The sequence below is a fragment of the Xyrauchen texanus genome, chromosome 23, assembly GCF_025860055.1.
Source record: "Xyrauchen texanus isolate HMW12.3.18 chromosome 23, RBS_HiC_50CHRs, whole genome shotgun sequence".
NCBI lineage: Eukaryota > Metazoa > Chordata > Actinopteri > Cypriniformes > Catostomidae > Xyrauchen > Xyrauchen texanus.
In genome coordinates, this window is record NC_068298.1 from 14727518 (window position 1) to 14755111 (window position 27594).

Genomic DNA, 27594 nt, shown 5'->3' on the forward strand with positions numbered 1-27594 from the left:
TTTGTTTGCAGATTCCACTTAGTTTGATATTTGATTATCTAATGCTATTTAATTACATTTCTGAGTGTGGCGTCATGGTCCAAATGCATTTTGGTGCCACTGTAAGGACATTTAAATAGTTGATCAGAATATGGCAAAGAAATTAGAATAATGTGAAATATTCATAAGGAGAATGCAATGGAATTGCTTGTGTCAATGCAATGATTATGATGAACATTACCTTTTTTTGAACAAAAAACTTTTCTATTTTTGAACACGTAAATGAGCTGAGGTTCTTGCAACACAGTTTCAGTATGTCATCGATGCTTTTCGCCCAACTCCTGCTCGAGTACAGTCACAGCGGAGGCTGTATGATTACAGCTCTCTGCAGTAAGGACTCTTATCACAGACGCCATGTGCCAGCATGGAAATCAAACCAACTTGGAGAGCTCACCCCACTGTCTCCGCTACACCACAACACAAGACTTTAAATTGCTTTGCAAATGCATCTACAAAGGCTTCAAATTGAAATATTCAAGTATTGGTGACTGTGAATGCATCAGAATGTCAGCAAAAAAAGATTAAAATGTAGGAATGAAAGCTTCAGGCTGGCATGTGCCAAATTGTTGCATTGAACGTGTGATTTGTTAAGCTGATTCAACGAAACACACAGCAGATCTGCAAGCAGCACAGGCTTAGCTTCACATTGATCGAGAAATAGATCTCAGGTTAATCTTACGCCATGTTGAACGAGGCATTAGATTCTGTTTAGGATTCATTCTTTGAATACACCAAGATGTCCTGTTTAGTCTGTTAGGGAAATTATGTTTTTCTGAGATATGCAAAACCATGCTAACCCTTGTAGCATATGCTTCATGCATACATGAAACATGCATGCTACTGGATTATTGCAATTATTATTTTGAAAGCAATTTGTAAAATAATCAAACAAAATGCATAAAAACTTTATCAGACTTTAATATTACTTGGTTTTAATAAATAGTACATTGAAAAAAAATATTATAGTATTGGTTGCTTTTTGATAGTACCCAATGTAAGTATGCTGTTCCATTTGCCTTCAGCCCGGAAACCATGTAAACGTCAAATGAAAATGGAATTGGACTAAAAAAATAAAACCCAGAGAATTCCACCTCACACTCCTGCTCTAGACATACTGCATTTTTATTGTGGTGCAGCTCTCTATCTGTCTTTAATAGATGTTAGGGTTCTAGGGTAGATATGGTCTGATGGAAATTACAATGAGCACTTTGAACTGGATAGGAATTTCACACACTTATGAAAAGTTGAGAATTTAAAGTTCCTCTTACATCAAAGCTTCAGCAAGTCTTGTCGATCATACTGTTTTGAGGCTTTGATAACGAGCAGTCTTATGTGTAACTGATTGCAAATAGCTAAATGTAGCTAATGTTAATTTCCACTTAGCTTCATCACCTAGTCTGCAGTAGAACACCTTCTAATTACAATCTTAATTACACAAGTAATTAGAGGATCCAGAACAACTTGTTAAATCATTTGTCACCTTGTCTTTTAATGTGATGTAAAACAACATTTTAATTAGCCTGAAAATGCATTTTAGCGAAGCTAAAACCGGTCATTCAAAAATATATGTCACTATGGCACTTTGTCAGGATTAATTCATGCCAAACTCAAGTGTTGTCATTATATAATTAGGGTCAAAAGGTCTTTCAATGACCCTGAAATGGCATTTCAATTCTACAGATAAAGAGAGACACTTCAGTAGACCACATTTAGTCATAGCATCGTAGCACAATACAAAAATAGACAACATCTAACTACTATTTGTAGGTATTCATACTTAAAGTGGCATAAACTTTAACAATTTATTAAACATAAACCCTTTTACAAATGAACAACATTAGAGATGTACCAATGTGTATGAAACCCGAATCCTTTGAAGTTCATAGAACGTTGTATTCATGGACTACATTTGTTGATTTGTTTTTATAATACTTGGAAAATTAGAGAGATTAGTTAAAAAAGTTTGGTAAAATTCTAAAATATGTTAAAAATATGTTTCTGACCAGTTTTAAAAGATTTGTCTGTTTCTAAAGTTGGAGATATGTAAAAGGCTTTACATTTTAAATGCGGTCAATATGCTGATATTGTACTTTTCCATGTCTATATAATAATACAAAAATGTATGTGTAAATATTACACTTGAATACTTAGGGATTGAGATTACCCTGAAGTATCTCAGAAATATCCTCGCTCTCATGACCATGCACTCTCTGTAATCACTTAATTCACCAACTTCTGTTAAATCCGACAGCATTTTCTCATTGCGTAAGGTATTCCCCCAGCAGTATTACTCAGTGGAGTACTGGACATTTCAGAATTGGGCACAGCTGACTGTAATGAGCAGTAAAGCCCATCGGGCTATGGCTGATGGGTTATAAACAACTGCGACAGCTGCATCTACCTTATGACACTGACACCTTTGTAACATTTCAGAAATAGCCCACTTTAGTTCCATCTGTTCCACAAAAAATGATACCACCCTCACCAGCTCTCCTCTGCTCCACACACCAGCTGCTACCCAAATAAGAGTTTTTTAATAAATGTGCAAAAATTGACCAATGTAAGATGGCCAAGTGTTTGCCCAGAACGCACACGTACATCTCTGGATGTCTTTTTAAAACCGTTTATCTGGAAAGCATCACACTGATTAACATCTGCTAAAAAATTTACAGATTTATGAACATTGGAATGTTTATAGATTTAGATTTAGAAATCGTAAACATCTCAAACACATCTGCTTAATGTCTTATTGATTAATGTCTTATTGATTATGTCTTGTAGACATTTAGCAGATGAGCAAACATAAAAACTACATCTTCCAGATGTTATCACACACATCAAATAGATGTCTGTCCTGGGTGATGTACATGTGCTATCAGGATGTCACATCCTCTGCTGTCTCTTCTCCTAGCCAGTTCACACGATCCTCATCCCATGAATACTGATTCCTCACTGGAATACAACTCCCATCAGGCTTTGCCTCCCACATTATCTCTCACACCTGTTCATTATTGCTCATTATCTGTGTATTTAAGCCCTGGGGTTCTACCACTCTGTGCAAAGTCTTGCCAGTTCTTTCTTAGTCTGCAATTCTGAGCGTTTATTCCTGTTTGGGTTTTTGACCTGTGCCTGTTTATTTTGGAATTTGCCTCTGTGTTCTTCTTTTGAATTTGTCTGCATTGCTGGACTGTTTTCTGGTTTTTACTTTTGCCAGCTTGATCACTCTATTAAATTTGCATATGGATCCTACATCTGCCTCGCAGTCTGGTTTGTTACACAGGGAGTTTTTTTATTTTTTCCAATTTAGTTTGGTGATACTTGTTTTGCACTTCACCTTTAATTAAACAGCCCATGTTATTGCTGTCCACAATAAATCAAGACAAAATCTAGATTCAATATTCACTGTAGTCAATGTACAATTTTTTTTCATGTATTATTGATCAAATTTTTTCACAACATATAAATGCTATATCTTTCCAATCCAGTCTGCAAGTTGAAATGTATCATACTTTGAGGAGCAAAGGAGGTGTAGCCTAACTGTCTATTGGAAATTACACACTGGGCCAGAGACATAGCACCCAGCCAATTGACTGATGGTGCATCGCCCAAATCCAAGGCAATGAGGATCTAAGCAGCCAGTAGATCATTACTTTCCTGGACTCGATCAACATTAATCTCATAAGGAGCCATCGATCACACCAGCCATCCAAGTATCCCTGAGTGTCAGGGTTTTATGGCAGTGTCTGAAAAGGAGTAATGAGCCTGCATTTCGTCAACATCTCTACACTAGGAACTGAGGTTTGGTCATAGAGATCTAACAGATTTATGCTGGATTTGGATTATATTTTATATCAGGGTGTTTGTTTGCTTATTCTAGCCCTTTCTTAATATGTGACCCTCCGCAAGTGATCAGTTTGGTTCACCTATACAATACAGCCTTAACTAGTATGTGACTTATTCCTCTGCCAGAATGTTCTGCTTCGTATTGACCAGGGCTACGTTTCCCAAAAGCACTGCAAGCTTAAATTGATCGTAGAGACCATTGACAGCAATGGTTTCTGCGATCTACTTAGGCTTACATTGCTTTTGGGAAACACAGCCCAGGTGGTTTCAGAAGAGAAGTTGGAGAGGATTTTTGCCTCAAATGGGGTAGCTACAGCTTCTCAGGGGCTAACGGTTGCGCTAACCACACTAACCCCCTGTCTTGGCCCAATCATGACCCATTAGTTCATTTTTATCAATGTATTTGTTTATGTCTTGGTATAGTAGGTGCAGAATTGATGAAAACAATTTTTTTTTTTATGTAAACTGCTTTGATTAGGAAGTCTATCGCATATTCTCTGCTTTGAATTTATCATTGTCTAAATGATTAGACCACTGCAGCTTAACCGTCTCTATTTCAATTATATATTTTAATTATTATGTCTGCTTAGACAACACTATTTGAGTGAATTATCCAAAAATAATTCCTGAGAGCAGTAGGGGGAAATACATGCTGTACAGATGCATGTGGATAGCCTTAACCTTCGAGATGTGATCTCTTGGGTGAAAGCAATGGTAATTTGAATGTCATCTAATTAATAAATGAAATTTGTTTAGGAAAGTGCACCTGAGCATTTTGAAGCAGGAGCATGTGTTCTATGTAAACACCTCTCCAAAAATACCTCTTCATCCTGCTGGAGCTGATTTTCCTCTGTCCTCTCTGGTTTTGTCTACCCTTTGATATTTAATGAAATCATCCTTTCACGTGGATAAGAAAGATTAACTACAGATTTATTCGGGGTGCAGTGTTTACCAAATTAGTTCAGCCGCTCACAATAAACAGGATGATCAACTTTGACTTGCTTCTAGACCTCTGTTTAGAAACTGTCAAGGGATTGAAAGCTTTTCTGGAAAAATCAGCTTGACGGGCGTGAAGCTTATTACCGCTATGCCCCACTTTCCAGGCCATTTAGAAATCAGAGTTTACCAGTGTTCATTGCTGATTAGTGCTTGTATCTTTTGGGTAAGTGGTTTGGTTTGGTCAGGGACTATAGAAGAGTTGTAAAACTCTAGTCATTGATCAACCGTAGGTGCTTGATGTAGTGGGTGCTAATGCTAGCTTACAGCTGGAGGCTGCTGTTGTCCTTCGTGTGAGACTTAAGCACAGGTTTCTGCTCCTCAGAGGACTCAGCTGAAGCAGGATACTGTTGTCTTCCTCAGGCTTCAGTTGCTCTGCACCAGGCTATCGTGTCGGTGCACTGTGCCACAGTTCTCTCTGGAGTGAACCGTGAAACAGTTTGTGACAATTGTCTCAGAGGAGCATGGTGGGTAAAAGTTTGGAACTGGCTCAGTAGGGGGAACGTTTGTGGTATTTGAATGCCCTTTACAATGAGCTTGTTATTTCTTCTTCAGTACTTTATATGAAATGTCACACCTCAGTGGGATTACTCTCAAAATATTTTGCTCTGTCTTAAGGAGAGAGAAGCTTTTAGAAAACTTTCAGTTGAACAAATAGCTAATAGACTACTTACAAAAAAGTGCATTGGGAGTATAATGGTAATATTATGGAATCAGATGGTTATACCATGGTAATTTGAAATACAGTATACCATAGCACTGAATGTTTTTCACATTCATTTACCGTGATATTTACATGGTACACCAAGATAATTCAAAGAAAACTACTATGATGTGAAACTTAAAATGCCGTACTTGAGAGGAAATGCAAGTTCACCACAAGGTCATGTCCAAATAACAGGGTATTACCATGGTACCATGTCCAAAAATACAGCAATACTATGATGCATATTGGAACTTTTTTTGCTAGTGGGTTGCGTTTAAATGTGTTACCTCCTTAAATCAATTTTGAAATTACTAATAAATATTTTGTCATGGCTTTCTTTTAACAGGATATAACTTTCTGTGTAAGATTCAGAGGGAAGGGTTTTTATATTGTATTTATTGCACCATGTAACAGGTAGATAATAGGTTTGCTGTCAATGGTGGAAATTCATTAGAGATTCATTAGAGGGACCCTAGCTGAGGAGTCACGGGGCATGTGCTCTGAGTGCTCTGAAAAACAGGAATTGTTTAATACATGTAGAGGTGGATCCTGTTGAACGGCATTTTCCTTAAAATAAATGTAACAAGTTGGAACAGACTAATCTCATTGTGAATTTGGCGACTGTTGGTCGAAAATTCTTCAGCTATAGTTGGTCTGTGCCCACTGAAATTCTAAATACTGCCCCCAGTGGTCGAAGCAGGAAGTATTTTAAAATATGAGGGCACAAGTGATCTCCAGTTTCTGGGTGAAATATCCACAGAGGGGTGACTAAATCGAGTTGGTTTTAGTTGTTGATGATGTAATACGGTGAAGAGGAATGCATATTTTATTAACTTTACCCCAAAACCCAACCCTAAACCCAGCTGTCACTGGAGTAAAAATGTAATCTTAGATTGAAAATGGAATCTCCAAATGGTACTCATCATTGATTATGTGAGCATGATCACTTCCTGGTTCCAATTCAGTACACAAACCTAGGTCTGTGAATCTGCTGACAAAACACACACTTGAACTGATGCAAAAAAACATTTGATGGGAGCATGGGGTCAATGTCATTGTACTGTATAATTCGGTAGTAACATGTCGATATGTTTGAATGGGAACTGAATTCCCTGTATAAATTAATTCATTGTACACCCACCCCCTCACAACCTATTTTTCCTGATTCAACCTTAATAGGAAGAATATTTACCGTAGCTTTCATTTATTTTCCTCAATAGCTTATGCAGTTTTTTCATTGACTCCCTGCAACTTCTGAGGAACTATGTCAAGTTGAATGTACTGTTATTTTGTTCTATAATAATCTAAAAATAAGCAAAATGACCTGGAGATAATCCCCATACTAAGATACATTGTCTGTAACACATGTCTTAATCCATTTATTTTATTTTCATTGCACCTTAGGTGAATGTATGTGTACTGTAGTATGAACCTAAAGTTGTAAACCCTTAGAGGTATGAAAATATAATGTAAATTTAACATGCAAATATTTTTTTATTTCACACACTATGTACAGATAACTGCCCTGCCATTATATCAGATGATTATGTGATGTGAAAATTGACTAAATTTATACAGTTTATAGCCATTATCGATGTGATTGCATGACCGTTACTGTATATCTGTACATACATATACAGTATATATTTATATACATTATACATACATATATATACAGGGTTTGGGAGTAACGTAATACATGTAACGGGATTACGTATTTAAAATACATAAGTAACTGTATTCCACTACAGTTACAATTTACATCATTGGTAATTAGAATACAGTTACATTCAAAAAGTATATTGATTACTGAAGATATTACTTTGCATTTTATTGTCATTATTTTCATTTAATATTTAGTCCTTTCAGATGGAAAACATTTATACGTATAAATGATGTAATCCAAAGTGCATTTGAACAGCGGTGAAACACTTTCTTATGATGTGTTACATTAATACGAGCAGACAGAGAAGTAAGTTTGAAGTGAGTTTGGAGCAAAAGAAAAATAAATAAACCTTGTGTAATTTGTCAGCTTTATGCTAAGCTTTAATGCTATTTCTAGCCAATTTACATGCACATTACCAGGCTATCAAGAAAATTCACGTTGGATCATAATACATTTTTTTCTAGTAAGACATTTGATATTAGGGCAAAAATAGTATTCTTGATAATAATTTTTGTTTTGTTTTCCTGTAAAAATATCCCCTAAAAAATCCTTCAAACAAGATCAATTTGATTTACCTTGCTTTAAATATATTTAGTTTTTTCAGAGAATGTATTTTTAACATGTATATTTTGTCTTACTATACTGAGTTTTATAGTCAAAACAAGTTAAAAAAAATCTACTAGTGCCGAAGAAGTAAGTTTCTGACCTCTGATTCAATGCAATAGAGCGCAACAGTGCCCATCCACTTTTTCAGCCATCTGGGTCCTATGGAGTACAATCCCATGAAGCATTGTGAATGACGTTATTGAATATAAATCTATGGAAATATAACAACTTTTGATTTTAGGTTGTTGATTTAGGTTGCATCGTGGGAGTAAGCCGTCACTTACAGTCTTATTTCGCTGGCTTTGTTGGCCGCAGTTCTCTTATTGGGGAAGCTTTCTCTGCTGTACCATGGATAATGTAGTTGTTCAATAGGAATTCCGCTATTAAAGTATTTTTAAACAATGGAGTGGAAATAACGCAGACAAATAGCTTCAACAGAAGCATATACCATTGATAAACAACCTCAGAGCTCACTGTAGGTCTGTCTTCTAAAGGTTTATATGTTAGCGTTGAAAATCAATTAATCTATGGAAGAAATTAATAGGATTTTTACTGCTCGAACGAGACTGTTGAGCTCTATTAGATTGTATCAGTTTAATTAATTTCTCTCAAAAAGCCCTCAAAAGAACCACTCTAAATACTTATTGAACAAGTGCTGCATTGCCCCATTAAACTTTTCCTTAATAAGAGAACTACCATGCTTTAAGCTTTAATTTGTATTTTAGGATGCCTCCATTATAGGCTAGTTTTATTCCAAGCCATCATTCTTCCTACTCCATTCTGAAATACCCTCACAGATTTCGATTAATCTCTTTTTGTGGCAATTGAAAGATTAAAGATTGTTTGAAGAAGGAAAAAATGGTATAGAAAAAAGAGTTTGACCTGAGCTCATGCCATGGAGATGACATGTTCTTTCCACCAAACAAGGCCAAACTTATTTCCCAGCCTCCTGATGTTGGCCTGTGCACTCTCTAAAGGACAAGATCTCTCATGACATTCACAATTAGCTGAAGCAAACAACTCTAATTGACTAGCTTCCACCACAAAATCAAGACATGCAGACTTCTCTGGTCTAAGTACTCAAGAAGTTGACTAATTAGATTGTTAGTAGCATGATCTAATCGCATCACATCAATCTGGCAATGGCAAGCAGAATCTCAGACACAGTACTATGAGATTGTTTGCATTCATCTCTTTACTTTTGCTTCTGCCATTAACAGCTGAAATGGCTTTTAAAGGCTGAATTTGTGGAGATTATAATAGTGTATGGATGTCTGCATGGATGACAGTGTAAAAGGTTATTTGTTAAAAGTGTCTGTCTGCCTCCCTTCTTGTGATAATTATGCGAGAAAAGGCCTACTTGTGAGGTCTGGCTAAAAAAAGGTTATGAGCATTCACGCCCTGGCACATTAAATATGTCTGTCATCATCACCCTATTATTTCTCAATAATAGCAAATTAAACATGACAATATGAACTTTATTTGCCTTCTAGAGGATTTTTTTTTTTTCTGCAGTGTACTAAAATGTCAGTATCCACCTAAAGCATATTCTTACATAGATTCATAAATTAAAAAAATTTAAAAGTCATTTATTGCTTGTTTCTGGTCACAGCAAAATGGTAGTTAATAGCACATTCCTAGATAGCAATCTCGTACTCTTGGAAAGGAAAGTATAGTTGTTCATCAAGCTCCTTCTGCAGATCTTCCATTTAGACATGATTGTTTATCTTCCTCATCTCTGCTGTTTGCACATGACTTGGACTTCCCCAATGATATCTGTTCCAAATTCCTTGCAATACCTCTACCACCCACTGAGAAAACGGAGTATTAATTTACCTCTTCATACTGCTATAACATGTATGTGATATGAAGTGGTTTGTGGGGTAATGTGTGCTAGGAACTGAAGAATAACCAACAAGGAAGTAAAGCAATTGATGCTTTCCATGGATTAATGTTATGTTTGTCTTCATCTAAAATATATTGAATCTCAACAGAAAAAGCACTTTGGTAGAGACCTTACTGATTCACAGAGATTATTGTCAGTCTGAGCTCTTTGGTCTTTAAAGCTGGATGAAGATCCGTTTAGATTCGTCTTTCATAGGTGTGAAGTCTGTGGCTCAGATATGTCTACATTTATGTCTAATGACATTACAGCATTTAACTGTAATAGAGAACTGTCATAATACTGCAAAGCTGCATTATTTTTGTAAAAGCGCTACAATTTTGAGACATCCAAATTGTTCTTCTCTCTCTGCATCCTTTTTTGTGAGACATGGTCCAGGATTCAGCTCCTATGAGAGGAAGATGGACTAAGCAGCAACCACAGTAGCAGATTGGGACACTTTTCTTTAATATCACAATACTGTGTGAGTATTATTGGACTCCCAAAAAAATGTATTGATGTAAATGTCTATTATTATTTCAATGATAATATCCACAAAAACCAATGCATGGGAGATCTTACCACATTATAGGCGTGTCAGTGCTCTACACTCTGAAATCAATTACATGAAGTTGAAAATTACATTCTGTCAGTTTCAGCTTATATCTGAATGGTTTGTAAACCCCTTTCTCCTCTTGTCGTTGAATAATCTGCCCAAGAGCACACTACAAAACTCCATAAAGTGCACTCTGTTGACACTGATCATTTACATCTACAATAGCTCTTTTTAAACAGCTCCACTGCAACTTGAAGACTGGGAGGGTGCAGAACCGAGACTCACACCTCAAGGTCTCCTTCATGTCAGGTAATAAAGTGAAATTATGTGCCATGACACCGCTTTCTAAAATGTAATTGTTTTAGACCTGCTCACATCATTTCTGATTAAAGTGGCATACAGGGTGAAGAAGCAAGGGAAAATGTGACCCTTGTTCTCTATACACTCACAGTTTCTGTTGAGCACTTTGGAAACGTTCTATTTTACATTTTCTTTTCTCTTTTGACAGAGAGCGGTCACATTATTTAAAGGGATAGTTCACTAAAAATGTAAATATTCTCTCATCATTTACTCACCCTCATGCCATCCACAGATGTGTAAGACTTTCGTTCTTCAGCACAACACAAACTAAGATTTTAGAAGTATCTTTACACTCTGTCATTGCGAATGTATTGACAACAAGTGAATGGTGATCAGACCTTTGTTGCTCCAAACATCACATAATGGAAACATAGAAGTAAATCATAAGACTCAAAATAATATGTATGTGTGAGAAACAGAACAATATTTAAGTCCTTTTTTTACCCTAAATCTCAACTTTCACTTTTACATCTGAAAGTCACATGGTGCCTGTTTAGTTTCACTTTCACATCTGAAAAAGGACATAAATATTATTCTGTTTCTCACCCACACCTATTTGAACACTGGAGTCATATGGATTTTTACTTTTATGTTTCCTTTATGTGATTTTTGGAGTTACAAATGTCTGATCATCATTCACTTGTATTGAATGACCCTGCAGTGCTGAGATATATATCCAAAACATTTTTTTGCTCTGCTGACGAAAGAAAGTCACACACATCTGGGATGGCATGAGGGTAAACGATAAGAGAATACCATTTTTTGGTAAACTATCCCTTTCAAGATCCCATGAAATGGCTTGATGAGCACATTTTGATTTTCATTGTTGATGTATTTTCTATTAAAACAGGAATTTTCAGTAAGGCGGGACATATCGAAGGGCTCTTACACTTTTATGAAATATCCAATAGCCTTTAGTTTTTGTAATAGTCATGAACCATGATTTCCCACATGCTTTTGCTAGTCAGAGGCAGGTGTGCATTAATGCACAGCCTTACATGGGGCCCACAACTCCCAAGGGAGTCCCATTTGTGGCATCAACCACCCTATTTACGTTCACATTAGGAGCGCATATAAACGTTCAGCTGGAGATGCTGATAAATACACAGAGATGGTATGCAACAGTGAAAGCCATCTGTGTAGCTCTTGTTCATAGAATAACACTCCAGATCCTCAAACTCCCAACGTTGGATGACTGACAGGTGGGCCCCCGCGGAACGGTGAGCCCATTGGCCCCAATTTATCTTATTGCGGCCCTGGTCAGAGTCAGATCATTTTAGCAGGAGAGCGTTTAGAGAGCATTTTATAAGACAACATTTTTTGGATTACACCTGTGAGTGCAAGAAGAGTCATTAATATTTTTGTTCAGTTTTCTTGGAAGATAAAGATTACATTTTGAATGCAAATATATCTGCTTAAAGTTTGCTTTTAGAAACAACCTAGCATAAATACTCTATGTCCACAAAGCTAACAGACATGAACTAAAAACCTCAGAAAGCTAATTTCATGGGGTCATTAATTCTCTGAGCTCTAAAATCAAGCTTTTAAACGGGTTGAGTAAAATTTTATTGAAGCATATGGTTCTTCAAAGTAGTAGCTCCCTGAACCTCTGAAGACCCAACTGAAGTCTAGAATAAATCTGTGCTGTAGATTCATGGTTATATACGTGTAGTAAAAACCTGACATAAGCCATTCAGACAACTGTTGTCTTTGGTATTTTTATCCTACCATCAGCTCAAATTGGCAAGATCAGGTAAAGTGCCATCAACCTTTCCTGCACATGTGGCTTTTACTCTTCCACTGGATAAAGCAATTTACTTTCATGTACAGCCTATGGTTGATGAGTTCTATGTGATTTTCAGCACTGCTTTTAGTCCCTCTGGTGTTAGTTTAGAATAGGGCTGCTCTTCACAGGGAGATGTGATTTGTGATCTGTGCCATCCCGAGAGAGGCAGTCTGAGCAGGTTAGAGTGCATGCTACTGTCACAATCTTCCACCTCACTTCTCTAATGCCCATTGTGGTCCCCTGTCAGCTTGTTTCATCTGGAACAATGGATCATCAATATTTCAGAGCTCTGACATAAAGAATGGAGCACTGATTAAAGTCAGTCTGGAGGTTTTTATTGTTTGTAGTATTCTCTGCTTGGAAGGGAGACAAAACTTCTTTGCTCTGATACATCTCGCATGCAGTTTTTGATGTTTTCCATTTGTATTTACTTCCTACGGTCTGGAATGAATCTAGCTAAGTGGGTTATGGCTTGACCCAAGGTATGGAGATGTTCAGTATTGCTGCTGGAACCTATATATGTATATATATATTCTCCGATAAGAAAATCAGAATTGTTTCAAATTAAAACAACCTGCTTTGAATGGAACACACGTGTGAGGAGCTGTAAGGAAATCTACATCTGGCAGAGATATCTCACACCGATGTGGGCAAGACATGTGCTGTCTATTAAAGGTCGGTGGAAACATGTTTGCCTGAGTTTTCTCTCATTCTCTCCGGAGCACTTCCTTTCTTTTTGGTATATCATGATTGTTAAAGAGCGCTCTCCTTAATATATTTGGCTATGAAAGTGTTTGTCAGTTACTATAAGAATGTAGTCTGCTCCCTCGCCCACCCAAGTCCCAGACAAAGCAAGAATATAACATGACCTAGAAGAAAAAAAAAATGACACTAGGTTTTTGAAGATCAGTGATATTGTATGCAAACAAAGCTCATTACTGTAAGTACCCCAAATGTACTTTGCTAAGAATTAACAGCTGTTGAAGCTCATTTAAACCACCCACGAGTCTAGTGAAAATATTTTTTTGATAATGCTGACAAATTATACAGATGTATAAGTTGTCAACATTAATAATTTTGGACAGTAGACTACATAGCAAATGTGAACACATTTACGCAAAGTGAAGTCAGGCAGTGGGTGGGTTAAATGAGCTTCAACAGCTGTTAATTCATTGCTAAACACATTTCTTTATTTCTCTGCCTTTGAACAATTTTATAAAATGTTTATTATAATACTCTAATTGGTAACGCTTTACAGTAAGGCTCTATTTATTACTTAATCATGACCTAACAATGAACAATATTTTTTTACAGCAATTATTAATTAAGGTTAATGCTAACTTCTAAATACTATTTACATTATACATTTGGCAGATGCTTTTATCCAAAGCGACTTACAGTGCATTTATTACAGGGACAATCCCCACAGAGCAACCTGTAGTTAAGTGCCTTGCTCAAGGACACAATGGTGGTGGCCGTGGGGATCGAACCAGCAACCTTCTGATTAACAGTTACGTGCTTTAGCCCACTACGCCACCACCAGACCATATTCCAATGTTACTTCATGTTAGTTCATAATGCATTACCTAATGTTAACATATACAACTTATTTGTATATTGTATTAATAAATGCTCAAACGACTTGATTTTGAGCATCAGTGAGCAGGGGTGAGGGCAGTTCTCCTCTGAATAAAAAGCATGTATGTAATACCTAGTTATCTATGTGTAATACAAGTCATGGTTTAAATTAGTTAACTGAGTAGATGTCGGTGGCTAATGTTTAAACTAAAGGATTTTGTATGAACTGTAAGGTTAATTAATGACAAAGTCTTTGAAGTCCATCTGGAATTGACTGTGAAAGTGCATGTAGATGCAGTGTCCTGATTAAGTCTTTAGTTGACAATTAATTTATTGTTTATTTATTACATATTACATCACAAAGTCTTAATTTCTATGTAAATATGACTTTGACAGATGTGATCAAAGCAGTGAAATTCCACTGTATATAGTATAGACCAGTACAAACTTGAAATTGTGCATGTACAAATCTCATTTGACTATTGGTGAAAACATGCAGACTGTTAGATGCATGAAGTAAAATATAACAAGGACACATCAACAATAGTGACTCAAAACAATCAAATAAACAAAGACAATTAAATTTTTCATATTTCATAAACCATTTTCTTTCCTCCAAATCAAATGCATAACAGAAACTCCCACTCGTAAACAAATGAAAAATCTTAACAAGGATCCTAACCTCATTTCTGAATGATTTCTAAACAATAAAAGCAAGGAGAAAAGCGCATTTGAGCTGAAGGATTGTTCACTCATGCAGAGATCAATCAATAATGAACAAATGACAAGCTTTTCCAGTTGCTAGCTATGGATGAAATATTGACAGGTTTAAAGTGACAGACAGAGGTGATTGCTACTTAAAACAGTCTCAGGCCTGCCTTTGTCTATTCTGGTCTCTCGTCCACTCATCCAAATGCATAGAGGGATAAATAAAGCAACACAAGCAATCCATCAGGCTTATGGAAATTATTAAAGCTCTATCCTGAATGGGTCTTCAGAGTTTTACTCTCTCCCACCAGAATGTAACCTGGAAAAAGAGCTGTATTTTGTGGGATTGAATGTAATTTTTTTATGTTCAGTGTTGTTTTCCTTTTTAGTGGCAACCTACTGTCTTGAATTCAAGTGAAGTACCGTTTTTGAGGTTTGCTCTATGAGACTTCATATCTGGCTTTAAGTTTTAAACACCTGCTTATTGCACTCTGTCTAGAAAACAATCAGACTGGTTGTGAAATCAACATGGCCAGCTAGGATTTTGGGGTCATGGTTTGTTCTTTAAATTCACAAACAGCCTATATGGATACCTATGGGACAATTTGAACAAAACAATTTGAGACTAATGCCGTTTTGAGTCTGTTTTAGAGTGGAAAGATATCAGTTTGCTTTATTAGACATTAAAACAAAAGGTGAAGACCATTTATGAGTAAAATAATAAAAAATATTTTCTGTAATGGGGCAGAACTATTGCCATTAGCTAGTTTCTATTTTATTTATTTACATTATAATAGCCAAATGATGCCTCAAGTTAAATGATGCAGATTTCCTTGTAATCGCTCACTTGATTATTGAACACACTTTTCTCTGGAGGCAGATTGTGAACAATCTTAAATGCAATATAATATGAGTCTTATTCTTACAGTTATGCATGGCAAGCTGACTAATTTCCTGTTGGAATAATCTGGACATGTTTGAGGGAAAACGCCTTGTGTAGAACAGAACAGTGGCTCTGGCCCCTACATTTATAAATTCAGTAAATGTGTTCTGATTCCTGTTTTACATTTCAATTGGGAGGGCTATCACACTCACAGGCATTGTTTAATGGATATGTTGAATGATTATTTGTGAGGAAAAAAAAGCTGAGAATTGGGTTAACTTTTAAAATTAAGTCAACTGGGTGCAATATAGTTAATTAGTGTATTCACTATATAGTGAACTTGAAAGGTGGCAGTTCTTATAGTCAGGTCCCTACGATCTGACTAATGGTGCCATGATGGGAAACCATGCATTCAATTTCTGAACTGCACGTACAACCAAAGCACATATTTTCTAACTATAGAGTGTCACCTACTGGTTATATAAGGAAACACTTTCAGTAGAGTGCTGAATGAACACTGACTCTAAATGCTCAGTGCAAAAGAAGATTTTGTAAATGATAAATATCTGTAAGAGCACACTATTACATCATAATCACAATTATAATTCATGTATGATTAAATATATTAAAACATGTTGATTTCATACTCCGTATACTACAATTCCAGTATTTGCTGAGGTTGTTATAGAACTGCCTGATCTATAAATAACTCTTAATATATGGAAAATTAATTTAACTAAATAGAACATGCATTATTTAACATGTGGCCTCTTGGTCAAGGTTAAAAATTAGGTAACATGTCTCAAGATGGTCTGTCCCGATCATGTGGTGAAACTGTGGCTGCAGATCTTCTGGCGTAAGGCCATTCAAAAAGTGCTCACTGATTTCCTCAAAGACTGAGGCTCCAACATCCTCTATGAATACAGACAGGAAAACAGCATTAATTAAGGTTAAAGTGTACTTTAATCTTAAAGGTTAAGATATAACATATAGTCCCACTGCTCCCACCCAAAACTCAAGCCAGTTGTTGAGCCAATATTCCTATGATTGGCTAGTCTGGTCGGTGTTTAAAATCAATCTCCAAATGGCTTCCTTATAGCTGTCTCTGCAATTTAAAGGAATATTTTGGGTTCAATAAAAGTTAAGCTCAATCAAGAGCATTTGTGGCATAATGTTGATTGCCACAAAAAATTATATAGATGCGTGCGTTCCTCCTTTTCTTTGAAAAAAGCGGAAGGGTTTTAAAGCAGAAATGTGAAGCTTATAATTTTATATAAACACTTACATTAATTATTCTGCTATTGTGTATAACGTCTGCTGTTAAGTTGTTTAAATCATCATTTTTTGGGAATACAGGTTTTTACCGCATTATGTCGTCATGGCATAACATTACAGAGAAAACAAGTCGAAATTATTTTTATGGTAATCAACATTATGCCACAAATGCTGTTGAATGAGCTGGTATTAAACCAGGAATAGTCCTTTAAGCTGGGATAAGAGAAAGTATTTTAACAGAAAAAAAACCCACAAAACAATTTACAGTATATGTGCATGTTTACCCATGTATTTTTCTCTCAGCACTTTCATTGTGACTGAGAAACCTGTCAGAATCTTTGAGCTCCAGTTCAAAGGAATCATTCTCTGAGACATAGTTCATGACTTCTCTGGCACAGCTGACCACTTCTGCCAGGTCATCATCCTCAGCTTCTTCAAAGTCATCTGGATAGTCAGAGATGTCCTCATCATCAGACACAACTGTCAAAAGAACAGAATCCTTATTATATTTCTCAAAAGCATTGGTAGAGCCAGCAATAATATGAGATCATGTTTACATCAGTCCAACTTTGCATATTGCGTTGCAATTAAAATTGCAAATATGGGGCCTATAGGTAGCTCAGCGAGTTTTGACGCTTACTACCACCCCTGGAGTCGCAAGTCCGAATCCAGAGTGTGCTGATTGACACCAGCTAGGTCTCCAAAGCAGCCAAATTGGACCGGTTGCTAAGGAGGTGAGGCATATGGTAAGTTGAGCGTGGATTGTGGAGAGTAGCATGAGCCTCCACATGTGGAGTCTCCATGGTGTCATGCAAAACGAGCCACATGATAAGATGCATGGATTGATGGTCTCAGAAGCGGAGGCAACTGAGACTTGTCCTCCACCACCTGGATTGAGGTGAGTAACTGCACCACCACGAGGACCTACTAAGTAGTGGGAATTGGGCATTCCAAATTGGGAGCAAAGGGGATCAAAAACAATCACAAATATTCTTTTTAATGCCATTAAAACACTCTCTTACCACAAGACACCTCAGACATCTCTTCAACCATATTTGCAGGGCTGGAGGAGACATCTTCCCTTGAAACATCCTCAGAGGATATAAAGCTATCATGTTCGTCAAAGTCCTCTGAATAATCAGACTCTGTTTGTTCATTAGCCACTTCCTCCTCAGTATTGCATGTTCCCTGTGTTTTGTCAGAGACTGCTGCAGCACGGTTTGTTCTGCTTTCCATAGATGACATTTCACTGTTAAAGTCTTCATTTGTTTGAGGTATGGATTCAGCATTAACCTTTGTCAGTTCTTTCTCTTGATGAGCGATGAAGTTCCCCAGATGTTCTTGCACATAGGTCATGCTAAGAATGCTGCTTGCACTTGGTCTGTTCTCTGGAACCAAGGAAAGCATTTTCTCAATCAATGTCTGCATGTCTTTTGAATACCTCTCTGGAGCCTTTATGTATTCCCCTTTTATGATCTTGTAAAACAGACTTAAGAGATTTTTGGCTTCAAAAGCTGGTTTGAGGGCACAGAGCTCATACAGTAAGCAGCCAACAGACCATATGTCAGATTTGGTGCTGTATGGGACATCCTGGCAGAGTTCTGGACTCAGGTAACTGGGGGTTCCCACACAGGTGGAGGCCATGTCAAGTGTGTGGTTCATGACCTTTGATATTCCAAAATCCCCCAGTTTAATCACACCTCTCTTGGTTAACATCACATTTGAAGGCTTGATATCTCTGTGCAGGATTTTTTCCGAGTGGATGTAACTGACCGCCATTACAACTTGCACAAACCAGTTCATGATCTTGCATTCAGGAAAGTATTGTCCAATCTTCTGCTCTTTAATGTGGTCATCAAGTGTTCCACCATCACAATAATCCATAACAATGTAAATATGGTCATTAGTTGAGTCAAAGAAAGTGTCAATCCATGTTATAATATGAGGGTGCTTCAGGCTCTTGAGAATATCTGCTTCTTGCTGCACAACCTCTTTGGTCTTTCGAGAACTGTCCACATGCACTCTCTTGACAGCACATAATTTCTTTGAATCCACATGTTTCATCAACAACACAACACCTGCTCCTCCTCGGCCAAGTGTAAGGACTGTGGCATATTTCTCCATGTCTTTACACTCTCGGTAAACCAAACATCCTCTTTATTTCTGTATTAGTAGCAGGAACTCTTCAGAACCCTTGAGAATTAGGATTATGGCCACTTGTCCGATAGATAATTTCTGTTTTCTCCCGAAGAAGCACCAAACATGTTGGCAAACACATTATATGAGCTTCCAATAAATCAACTAAAACTATTAAACTAACTGACAGATGGAGCAACGTTTTCGAAAACAAACAAATGTATAATCATTATTACCTTTGGGTCATCGTGCTTTATTGACTAAACGAAACTAAACCATTTATTTTAAGATAAAGCTGTCGTTTGGCGTGCCGTCGGTCGCTGTGTCAAAAACAGAAGCCAGCTGTGTTGTCGTCGTGTTGCTATGGCAACAGCTGCTTCATCAAACGGGAAACAGATTCGAAACACGTCTAATGCTATAACTTGCCTAATTAAAGTCAAGAATTTAAAATGTAAACAATAAATCGCAAAGAATACTTAAGAAGTGATTCCATACTACATTTTTATACTCTTTTATTTATTTATTTTTTATAATTTTTGCATACTAAAAAAGTTAGAGGGACAGGCATGATGACGGTAACCCTCGGCAACCAAAGTCTCGCGAGGCAGTAGGAAAGTGTAGGTTATCAGGAAGGAGAAGGAGAGAAAAGGTTGGGTCATACAAGGCTGAACATTATACTTAATAGGCAAACATCCAACAGGATTTTGTGAGGTGTGTGTAGTCAGTGAGTCGGTGGCGCATGTAATTATTCAGTGTAGGAAATATAGAGTGGAAAGAAAAAATAGAGTAGAATATATAGAAGTAGAGTAGAATATATACTAAATAGAATAGTGTAATAGAAGAGTTAAGCAAAAAGGGAGATATATATATAATAGATAATGATGTGGCGGATTTAATAAGTATGAATCCTTACAACTATCAGTTTTAATAAAAAAAAAAAATCACTCTCCAAAGTGAACAAAAATTAAATGAGATGTAAAACGTTCTGAGAGATGAATGCAGATCAATGGAGGATTCAGTTTTGTGAGCTGTCTAGCGCCCTTTGTGTAAAGACAGCTTTGTGTCTCACACCAAAAAAAATATTTCTGACATTTGGGTGAAATGTTGACAAACATGTCCATTGATTTTTTTCAAATAGAGAACAAAAAAACTGTTAAAATATATCATTCTGTAACCAAACCTTTAATGATATGAAATGGCTTGACTCTGTTTTGCAATTTGTTTTAAAAATATATTTCAAATTGTCGATTGCCTGAAAAAAAATTGTGTCCCCTTCATCTGGGGTACCACTTCTATGACATGTAAAGTTATTTATGTATTTATTTTGTACTTATTTTTAATACAAGCATTAGTGCAAGGCCAAAAAAGTGTAAAGAAAAAGAAGCAAATCAAAATAATTATTAATAATTTAAAAAGAATGTTTATGACTTGATTTCATTGCGTTGGTGTTATCATTGTTAAAAAAAAAAAATTAAAACAAAAAGTTGTGGAAAATAATTTCAAGGTCAAAGTTCAGAGGCTGCTTGCATATAGTATTTTTTTCCCAGCATGTTAACAAGTAATTCATTTACATTTTAACATATTTTCACACAAAATGTTTGGTGTTGTACCTCATTGAACCCTCAAAATGTGGTGTTGTAATCCATTTAACCCTCATTGGTGTAAACTTAGTCAAGTTTTCCTATATGAACAAAAATGTATGTCCAAATGCTTACCCTCAGCATTTATAGGCAAAAACTAAACTGAATGGAAAATGTCAATATTTTGTAATGTGTTGTACTTGTAATAAGTGGTGTTTAATAAAAATAAATTAACTGAATGAATGAAATATTTGTAAAAATATTCAAGCATTTGTAAAAAAAAAACATGCTTGATTTAAATTTAACTTTGAAGCATCTGTACAAACCCTGTTAATGACAAACAAAGGTGTATTTCAAAGCAGCAGGTAGTGAAGCAATATTTAGACCAGAAGTATTCCAATGTTTACAGATGTACACAGATGGTTCAAAAGACCCTGATTGTGGGCTGCAGTGGTCATTCCCCAATTCAAACATAAGATAAACTAAGAACATCAAATCATCTATTGGTTTACTCATCAGAAATGATAGCAGTTAAGTTGGCTCTTCAGTGGGTGAAATAAATTCATTAAATAATGTGGTGATTTGCTCAGATACTTTTTCTGCTCTCATAAATTTATTGAATGGGAAATCTTCATGAAGACAAGACATTCTATTGGAAATTCTTCAGATTTTATTCAGGAATAGGAATGATGTTATTAATGGGTGCTCATGTATGGGTAGCGGATGATATGGCCAAGAAGGCTTTAAAGCATCCAGAAATAGATATAGGTGCACCATTAAGTAAAGCAGAAATAAAATGATTATAATGTGGGACAGGGAGAGAAAGGGAACACATATTTACCTTTTTCAAAGAGTAGTATGTCACGAGCGAGTGGTTTATGGCAATCGAAGGGATGATACTGCTATTAAACAATCTTCGTATAGGGCACACTCAGTAGCGCAAACCATGCACACAATTGCGTGGGGCTCCGGATGTCAGGGGTGGCCGCCCCGGTTGGAAAGCTCCACAAAAAGAAATGCTTGAGGGGGTGACATTTTGTTCTGGGTACGTGCACGAATACGCAGTTTTCTGCGCTTTTGGAGTGGTTCTTAAATTAGAAGCCTCTGGGGTCGGGACAACGGAGTCTTTTTTAAAGTAGGGTTTGTGTTTGTAATTTATGAAAAAATATACAGGCCGTCCGAAATTGTTTCGCGCATATGCTCTCCCTCACAGATACCCGCAAACGGATGAGTTAGGGGCTGTTCACAACGAACGTATTTTTGCCTGTGTGTGCTCTGTTTTGTCATTGTTTTACTGAGTAAACACGCGCTGGACGAACGTCCACAGTCTCTCGCTGTTTCTTCAGTGTCTCACGGAGGACTGGCACATTTTTAGACACCGTGTCAAGTTAATAAGAGCTTCATGTTTTAAAATGCATTATAAAATGTTCTGTATCAGTCGTTGAACTGTGTCTAGATTGTTTTGTTTCTTAGTACAGGTGTCACAAAGATTTAACGTTCTGAACAAGTTCATGTTGCAAAGAGGGGACTGTTACAATTATTCCAGATTGTTCCGCAACAAGCAAATTTCAGCACTTGATAAACAGCAATGTTTTTTTTTTTTCTCCTTCTGCTCTATGCTGAGGTGCTTTGTATGTTTATAGTTAGTTACGAATGTTGCCTACAATGATTACATAAAATACAGCCACAGCGTCAGAATATAATCTCCAGGTGAAAGTAAATAAGACAGGAATATATTACTATTGTATACAACAAATCCTCCAAGTAATACAGATACTGTATCATATTATATAATTTGTATAAATTTATGTAGGTAAATATTGCTTTTTTTATTACTGTATTGTGGGAAAAACAGGAAAACATGCACTAATTATCTTTAACTAGATCTTTATTTCATTAAACATTTTGAATGGTTGATAGGATGAATTTAAAATTATGATTTAAAATACGTTTTATGTAATTTTTCAAAACGGGGCCCCAGTTTGGTTGGTTGCTTGGGGCCTCAGAAATCGTAAACCCACCCCTGGGCACACTGCATTGAATCAGTTACTAAATATGACACTGGTTTGTGTAACACTTGTACTACTGGAGACGGAAGAGCATGTGCTGTTACAGTGCATTGGATACAGTTGAAGTATACATACACGTTAGCCAAATACATTTAAACTCAGTTTTTCACAATTCCTGACATTTAATTGTAGAAAATGTCCCTGTCTTATGTCAGTTAGGATCACTACTTTATTTTAAGAATGTGAAATGTTAGAATAATTGAGAGAATTATTTTCTTTAAGCTTTTATTTCTTTCATCACATTCCAAGTGGGTCAGAAGTTGACATACACTTTGTTAGTATTTGGTAGCATTGCCTTTAAATTGTTTAACTTCACAAATGGTTTGGGTAGCCTTCTACGAGCTTCTCACAACATGTTGATGGAAATTTGGCCCATTCCTCCAGACAGAACTGGTGTAACTGAGTCAGGTTTGTAGGCCTCCTTGCTCGCACATACTTTTTCAGATCTGCCTACAATTTGTTTGTTTTTTAAGATTGAGGTCAGGGCTTTGTGATGGCCACTCCAATACCTTGACTTTGTTGTCCTTAAGCCATTTTGACACAAATTTGGAGGTAAACTTTGGGTCATTGTCCATTTGGAAGACCCATTTGCGGCCAAACTTTAACTTCCTGGCTGATGTCTTGAGATGTTTCTTCAATATATTCAAATAATTTTCCTTCCACATGATCTATTTTGGAAAGCACCTCCACAACATGATGCTGCCACACCCATGCTTCACTGTTGGGATGGTGTACTTCGGCTTGAAATCCTCCAAACATAGCAATGATCATTATGGTCAAACAGTTACATTTTTGTCTCATTAGACCAGAGGACATTTCTCCAAAAAAGTAAGATCTTTGTCCTCATGTGCACGTGCAAACTGTAGTCTGACTTTGTATGGCGGTTTTGGAGCAGTGGCTTCTTCCTTGCAGAGCAGCCTTTCAGTTTATGTTGATACAGGAGTCGTTTTACTGTGGATATAGATACTTGTCTATCTGTTTCCTCCAGCATTTTAACAAGGTATTTTGCTGTTATTCTGGGATCAATTTACACTTCTCACACCAAACTACGTTCATCTCTAGGAGACAGAATGCATCTCCTTCCTGAGCGGTATGATGGCTGCGTGGTCCCTTGGTGTTTATACTTGCGTATTATTGTTTGTACAGATGAACGTGGTACCTTCAGGCATTTGGAAATGGCTCCTAAGGATGAACTTGTGGAGGTCCATAAATTTTTTTCTGAGGTCTTGGCTGATTTCTTTTGATTTTCCCATGTTGTCATGGGAAATATGGAGTGGTGTGGCTTAGTGGGCTTAAGCACTGCACTGCTAAGCAGAAGGTTGTTGGTTCGATCCCCACAGCCACCACCATTGTGTCCTTGAGCAAGGCACTTAACTCCAGGTTGCTCCGGGGGGGATTTTCCCTGTAGTGAGGGCACTGTAAGTCACTTTGGATAAAAGCGTCTGCCAAATGCATAAATGCAAATGTCAAGCAAAGAAGCACAGGTACACCTGTGTATGTAAACTTCTGACTTCTACTGTATAATAATAAAAGAGCCCAGATCGCATAGTCCTTAGGTTTAAGTGGTATGTCAGAACTTGTTAAGGAATACTTAAATAGTATCTAAGGCTCTGTTAGACTATTTAAAAGCAACAGATCTTATTAATAGAATGTAGTTTATTTTTTATTTTTATCAATCTCTATCTTTATTTCCCTTAAACATCAATGCGCCACAATCCTTCCAGTAGGTGGCGGAAATGCACCAAAGTTTGTGTGCCAACCGCAAAACCCGAAGAAGAGCTCGAAAATGCCACCGAAAGGAAAGGGTGGCAAAGGTGCTAAAGGTAAAAAGCAAGTATATGATGGTGAATTTACACTGCGTCTAATGTACCAGATAACACCACGTTGTAATTTACAGTTTAAAGTTTGACTGTGCTAATGGCTTGTGCACGTGCTGGCTTGCAATGTTTGCAGCTAACATATTGCTAACACGTTGGTCTGCTTTATTTTAGATAATTTTGTCTTGTTTTACAAGATTTAGTCAAATGAAATACTGTTCCTGATAAATTTTAGGTCATTTATTATTTACAGTCTGAAACGTGACGAATTCGCTACTTGTAGTCATCTGAAAATGTCTAAAGCTAGCAAATGTACACATGCATTGATGAGTATCTATCCTCGTTGCTTAGTTGTAATTTTTAGATCATAAACTAAATGCATGTTTCAGGAGGGGCTACTGCCTCATGCAGTGGGGACAGTGATAAGAAGGAGAAGGCTCAGAAAGGAGGTACAGCAGTGAAGGTAAATAAACAACCAATTTAAGCAGTTAAGGTTCAACTAATGACACCAGTTACACTGATTCTAAGTCATCTTAAACACTTTTACTGAAAGATGTTAAGACACGTTGCCACTCAAGCAGACCTTCAGATTAAATATATTTCTGTTATCACTTGACATTTAAATTATTGATGAAATTACATGAACGTAGTCTAAGGTCAATCCTTTTTTTTATTTTTTGTATTCACTCGTGTGTTAGGTTCGGCTTATTCTTTGTGAAAAACATAGCAAGTGTATGGAGGCAATGGAGAAACTCAAGGCTGGCATGCGCTTCAGTGAGGTGGCAACACAATACAGTGAGGACAAAGCCAGACAAGGAGTAAGTTTTTGATGTAAACAGTGGTTCAGTAGCAAGTGATATGAAGCATGCATGACGCTAGAACTGCCAATAGAAATTGATTATACAATGTTCATCCTATGGGTACTACTAGCTTCTTACCAGCAGATGGCAATCAAGGGACAATACATTCAGGAAAATTAAAGGGTCAGTTCACCCAAAAATGAAAATCCTCATGATTTACTTACCTTTAAAGGAGCAAAATGTAATATATTTACAGTACTAAAGCATAAAACTATCATAATATGTTATCAGAGATTTATGAAATGTGAAATATTCTCTCTCCAATATTTTGAATTTGAATTGCAGTACCCATTTTAAATGCTTGATGTCAATGTTACATATTGCTCCTTTAAGCTATCCCATACGTGTATGACTTCCCTTCTTCAGCAGAACCGAAGTGAAGAGTTTCACAAGTAGATTTCAGCTCAGTTTGTCCATACAGTGTATGTAAATGGCCTATCAGGCTGCTGGCTATTTGATGGTCCAAAAGGCATATTTAGGCAGCATAAAAGTAATCCACACGACTCCAGTCGATCAATCAATGTCTTCTGAAGCAAATTGATAGGTTTGTGAAAAAAATATATAAATCGATAATTAAAATTGTATTAACTTAAAATCGCTTCCTGCCAGCAGTCTACGCATCAGGGACGCAAGCGCATTGGCGCGAGAAGTCGGAAGCGTGCGCTTTGTACACAACAGAGGAACGGACGTCACTCAATAGTTTGTTCATTTTAAACTGAAATATAACGCTGGGCGGAAGCAACATTTTTGTATTTAAAGTTAAATTACGTTTTAATTATCTATTTGTTTCTTACACCAACCTATTGGTTTGCTACAGAAGACATTAATTAATCGAGTCGTGTGGATTACGTTTATGCTGCCTAAATTTGCCTTTTGGACCGTCAAACAGCCGACAGCCTGATAGCACCCGTTTACATGCATTTTTTGGACAAACTGAGCTGAAAATTACTTTTAAAAATCTTCAAAAGTTAAGTAAATCATGATAATTAAACATTTTTAGTGAACTAACCATTTAAAAGTATAGTACAATTTATAGTACTTTTTCATTAAGTTTCATCACTTCAATTGTACTTTAAAGTTTAAAATAAAATCATTGATGACCCTGTAGACTTTCTTTAGAATCTTAAGAACATCATGCACATTTAGTTTTTAAATTTTTGTTAATTTATGTTTACCCTGCTATGTATTGTCATTATCCTTTTTCTAAGTCTGAAGACTGTTTAATAGTTAATTGATTTCATTTTATCATGGCTTGTACAGTTTAAAGTTTTGATTTGCATATGGCAGGGTGACCTTGGCTGGATGACAAGAGGATCAATGGTGGGACCATTTCAGGAAGCAGCGTTTGCACTATCCGTCAGCACTATGGACAAACCTGTGTACACGGATCCTCCAGTCAAAACAAAGTTTGGCTACCACATCATCATGGTTGAAGGCAAAAAGTGATCCCTCTTAAATGGACTGAACACCTTGACATTGCATTACAATGGCATTTCGTTAAACAATAACACACCACAAAAGAGTATAATGCATTTTCATGATCGCTTGCTGTCATGGAAGATCTCAGAACATTTTTTTATTGTCTTGTAAATAGCAGCCAATAAAATGTATCTTAATAAGCAAACTGTGTTGATGAATTTCACTGTTTGGTGAATATGTTGTTCTCATCATGATTCTTATTGTAACATCATATTTGGAGTGAGTCGTCTGACATATGTGACACTTTCCACAAACGGAAGATATAATCAGAGATTATTTAGCAGAGACGGGCCACTTCTATTCAAATTAATAGAAATTGGAACGCCCAATGGAGAAGCTGTAGCGCTTTACAGGTAAAAGAGCCAATCATCTTTTAGATACAGACATCGCCTGTCAATCATCTCGAGAATGTGCATAGGCATTAGCTATACATGCCTGGAAATTATAAAAAAAATAATAATAATAATTCTTATAGCATAATCTGAGGTAAATAAGACCAATTAATACCAGCGTTGTTAGATTTTACTACTGATTTGAAATATGTTATTTGATCATAATCTTGGCCAAACGTTTTTGATATGTTGGTGTTGCCCCACTCAAATAGATGGGAGCTGCACTGGCATGACTGGAAATAGTCTCCGGTTGCCACCCGTCCCTTAATATACGGAATCGTCCCGTATTTGAAAATAAAATAGCGCGTCCCGTTTCGGAGTTGTCTTCAATGCAGCATCTCATGCAAATCATCCCACCGGCATTCCGTGAAGACTCG

The 27594-nt window shown here is 36.7% G+C and overlaps 3 protein-coding genes across 3 annotated transcripts in view; 2 read left to right on the plus strand and 1 right to left on the minus strand.

Moving 5' to 3' along the window:
* Positions 1-27594, plus strand: part of LOC127663079 (long-chain-fatty-acid--CoA ligase 4-like) — a 188958-nt gene that overhangs the window by 144551 nt on the left and 16813 nt on the right. The gene's annotated exons all lie outside the window — the stretch shown is intronic.
* Positions 14454-19345, minus strand: LOC127663080 (uncharacterized). Its single transcript, XM_052154504.1, is given in 4 exon segments — positions 14454-16523; positions 17169-17211; positions 17213-17364; positions 17907-19345. Coding segments are annotated over 4 exon segments (1455 nt in total). The 5' UTR covers positions 19009-19345; the 3' UTR covers positions 14454-16365.
* Positions 24410-26970, plus strand: LOC127663082 (peptidyl-prolyl cis-trans isomerase NIMA-interacting 4-like). The gene is made up of 4 exons (XM_052154507.1): positions 24410-24492; positions 24876-24949; positions 25185-25304; positions 26634-26970. The coding sequence occupies exons 1-4, from the start codon at positions 24456-24458 to the stop codon at positions 26790-26792; spliced, it is 390 nt and encodes a 129-aa protein (XP_052010467.1). The 5' UTR covers positions 24410-24455; the 3' UTR covers positions 26793-26970.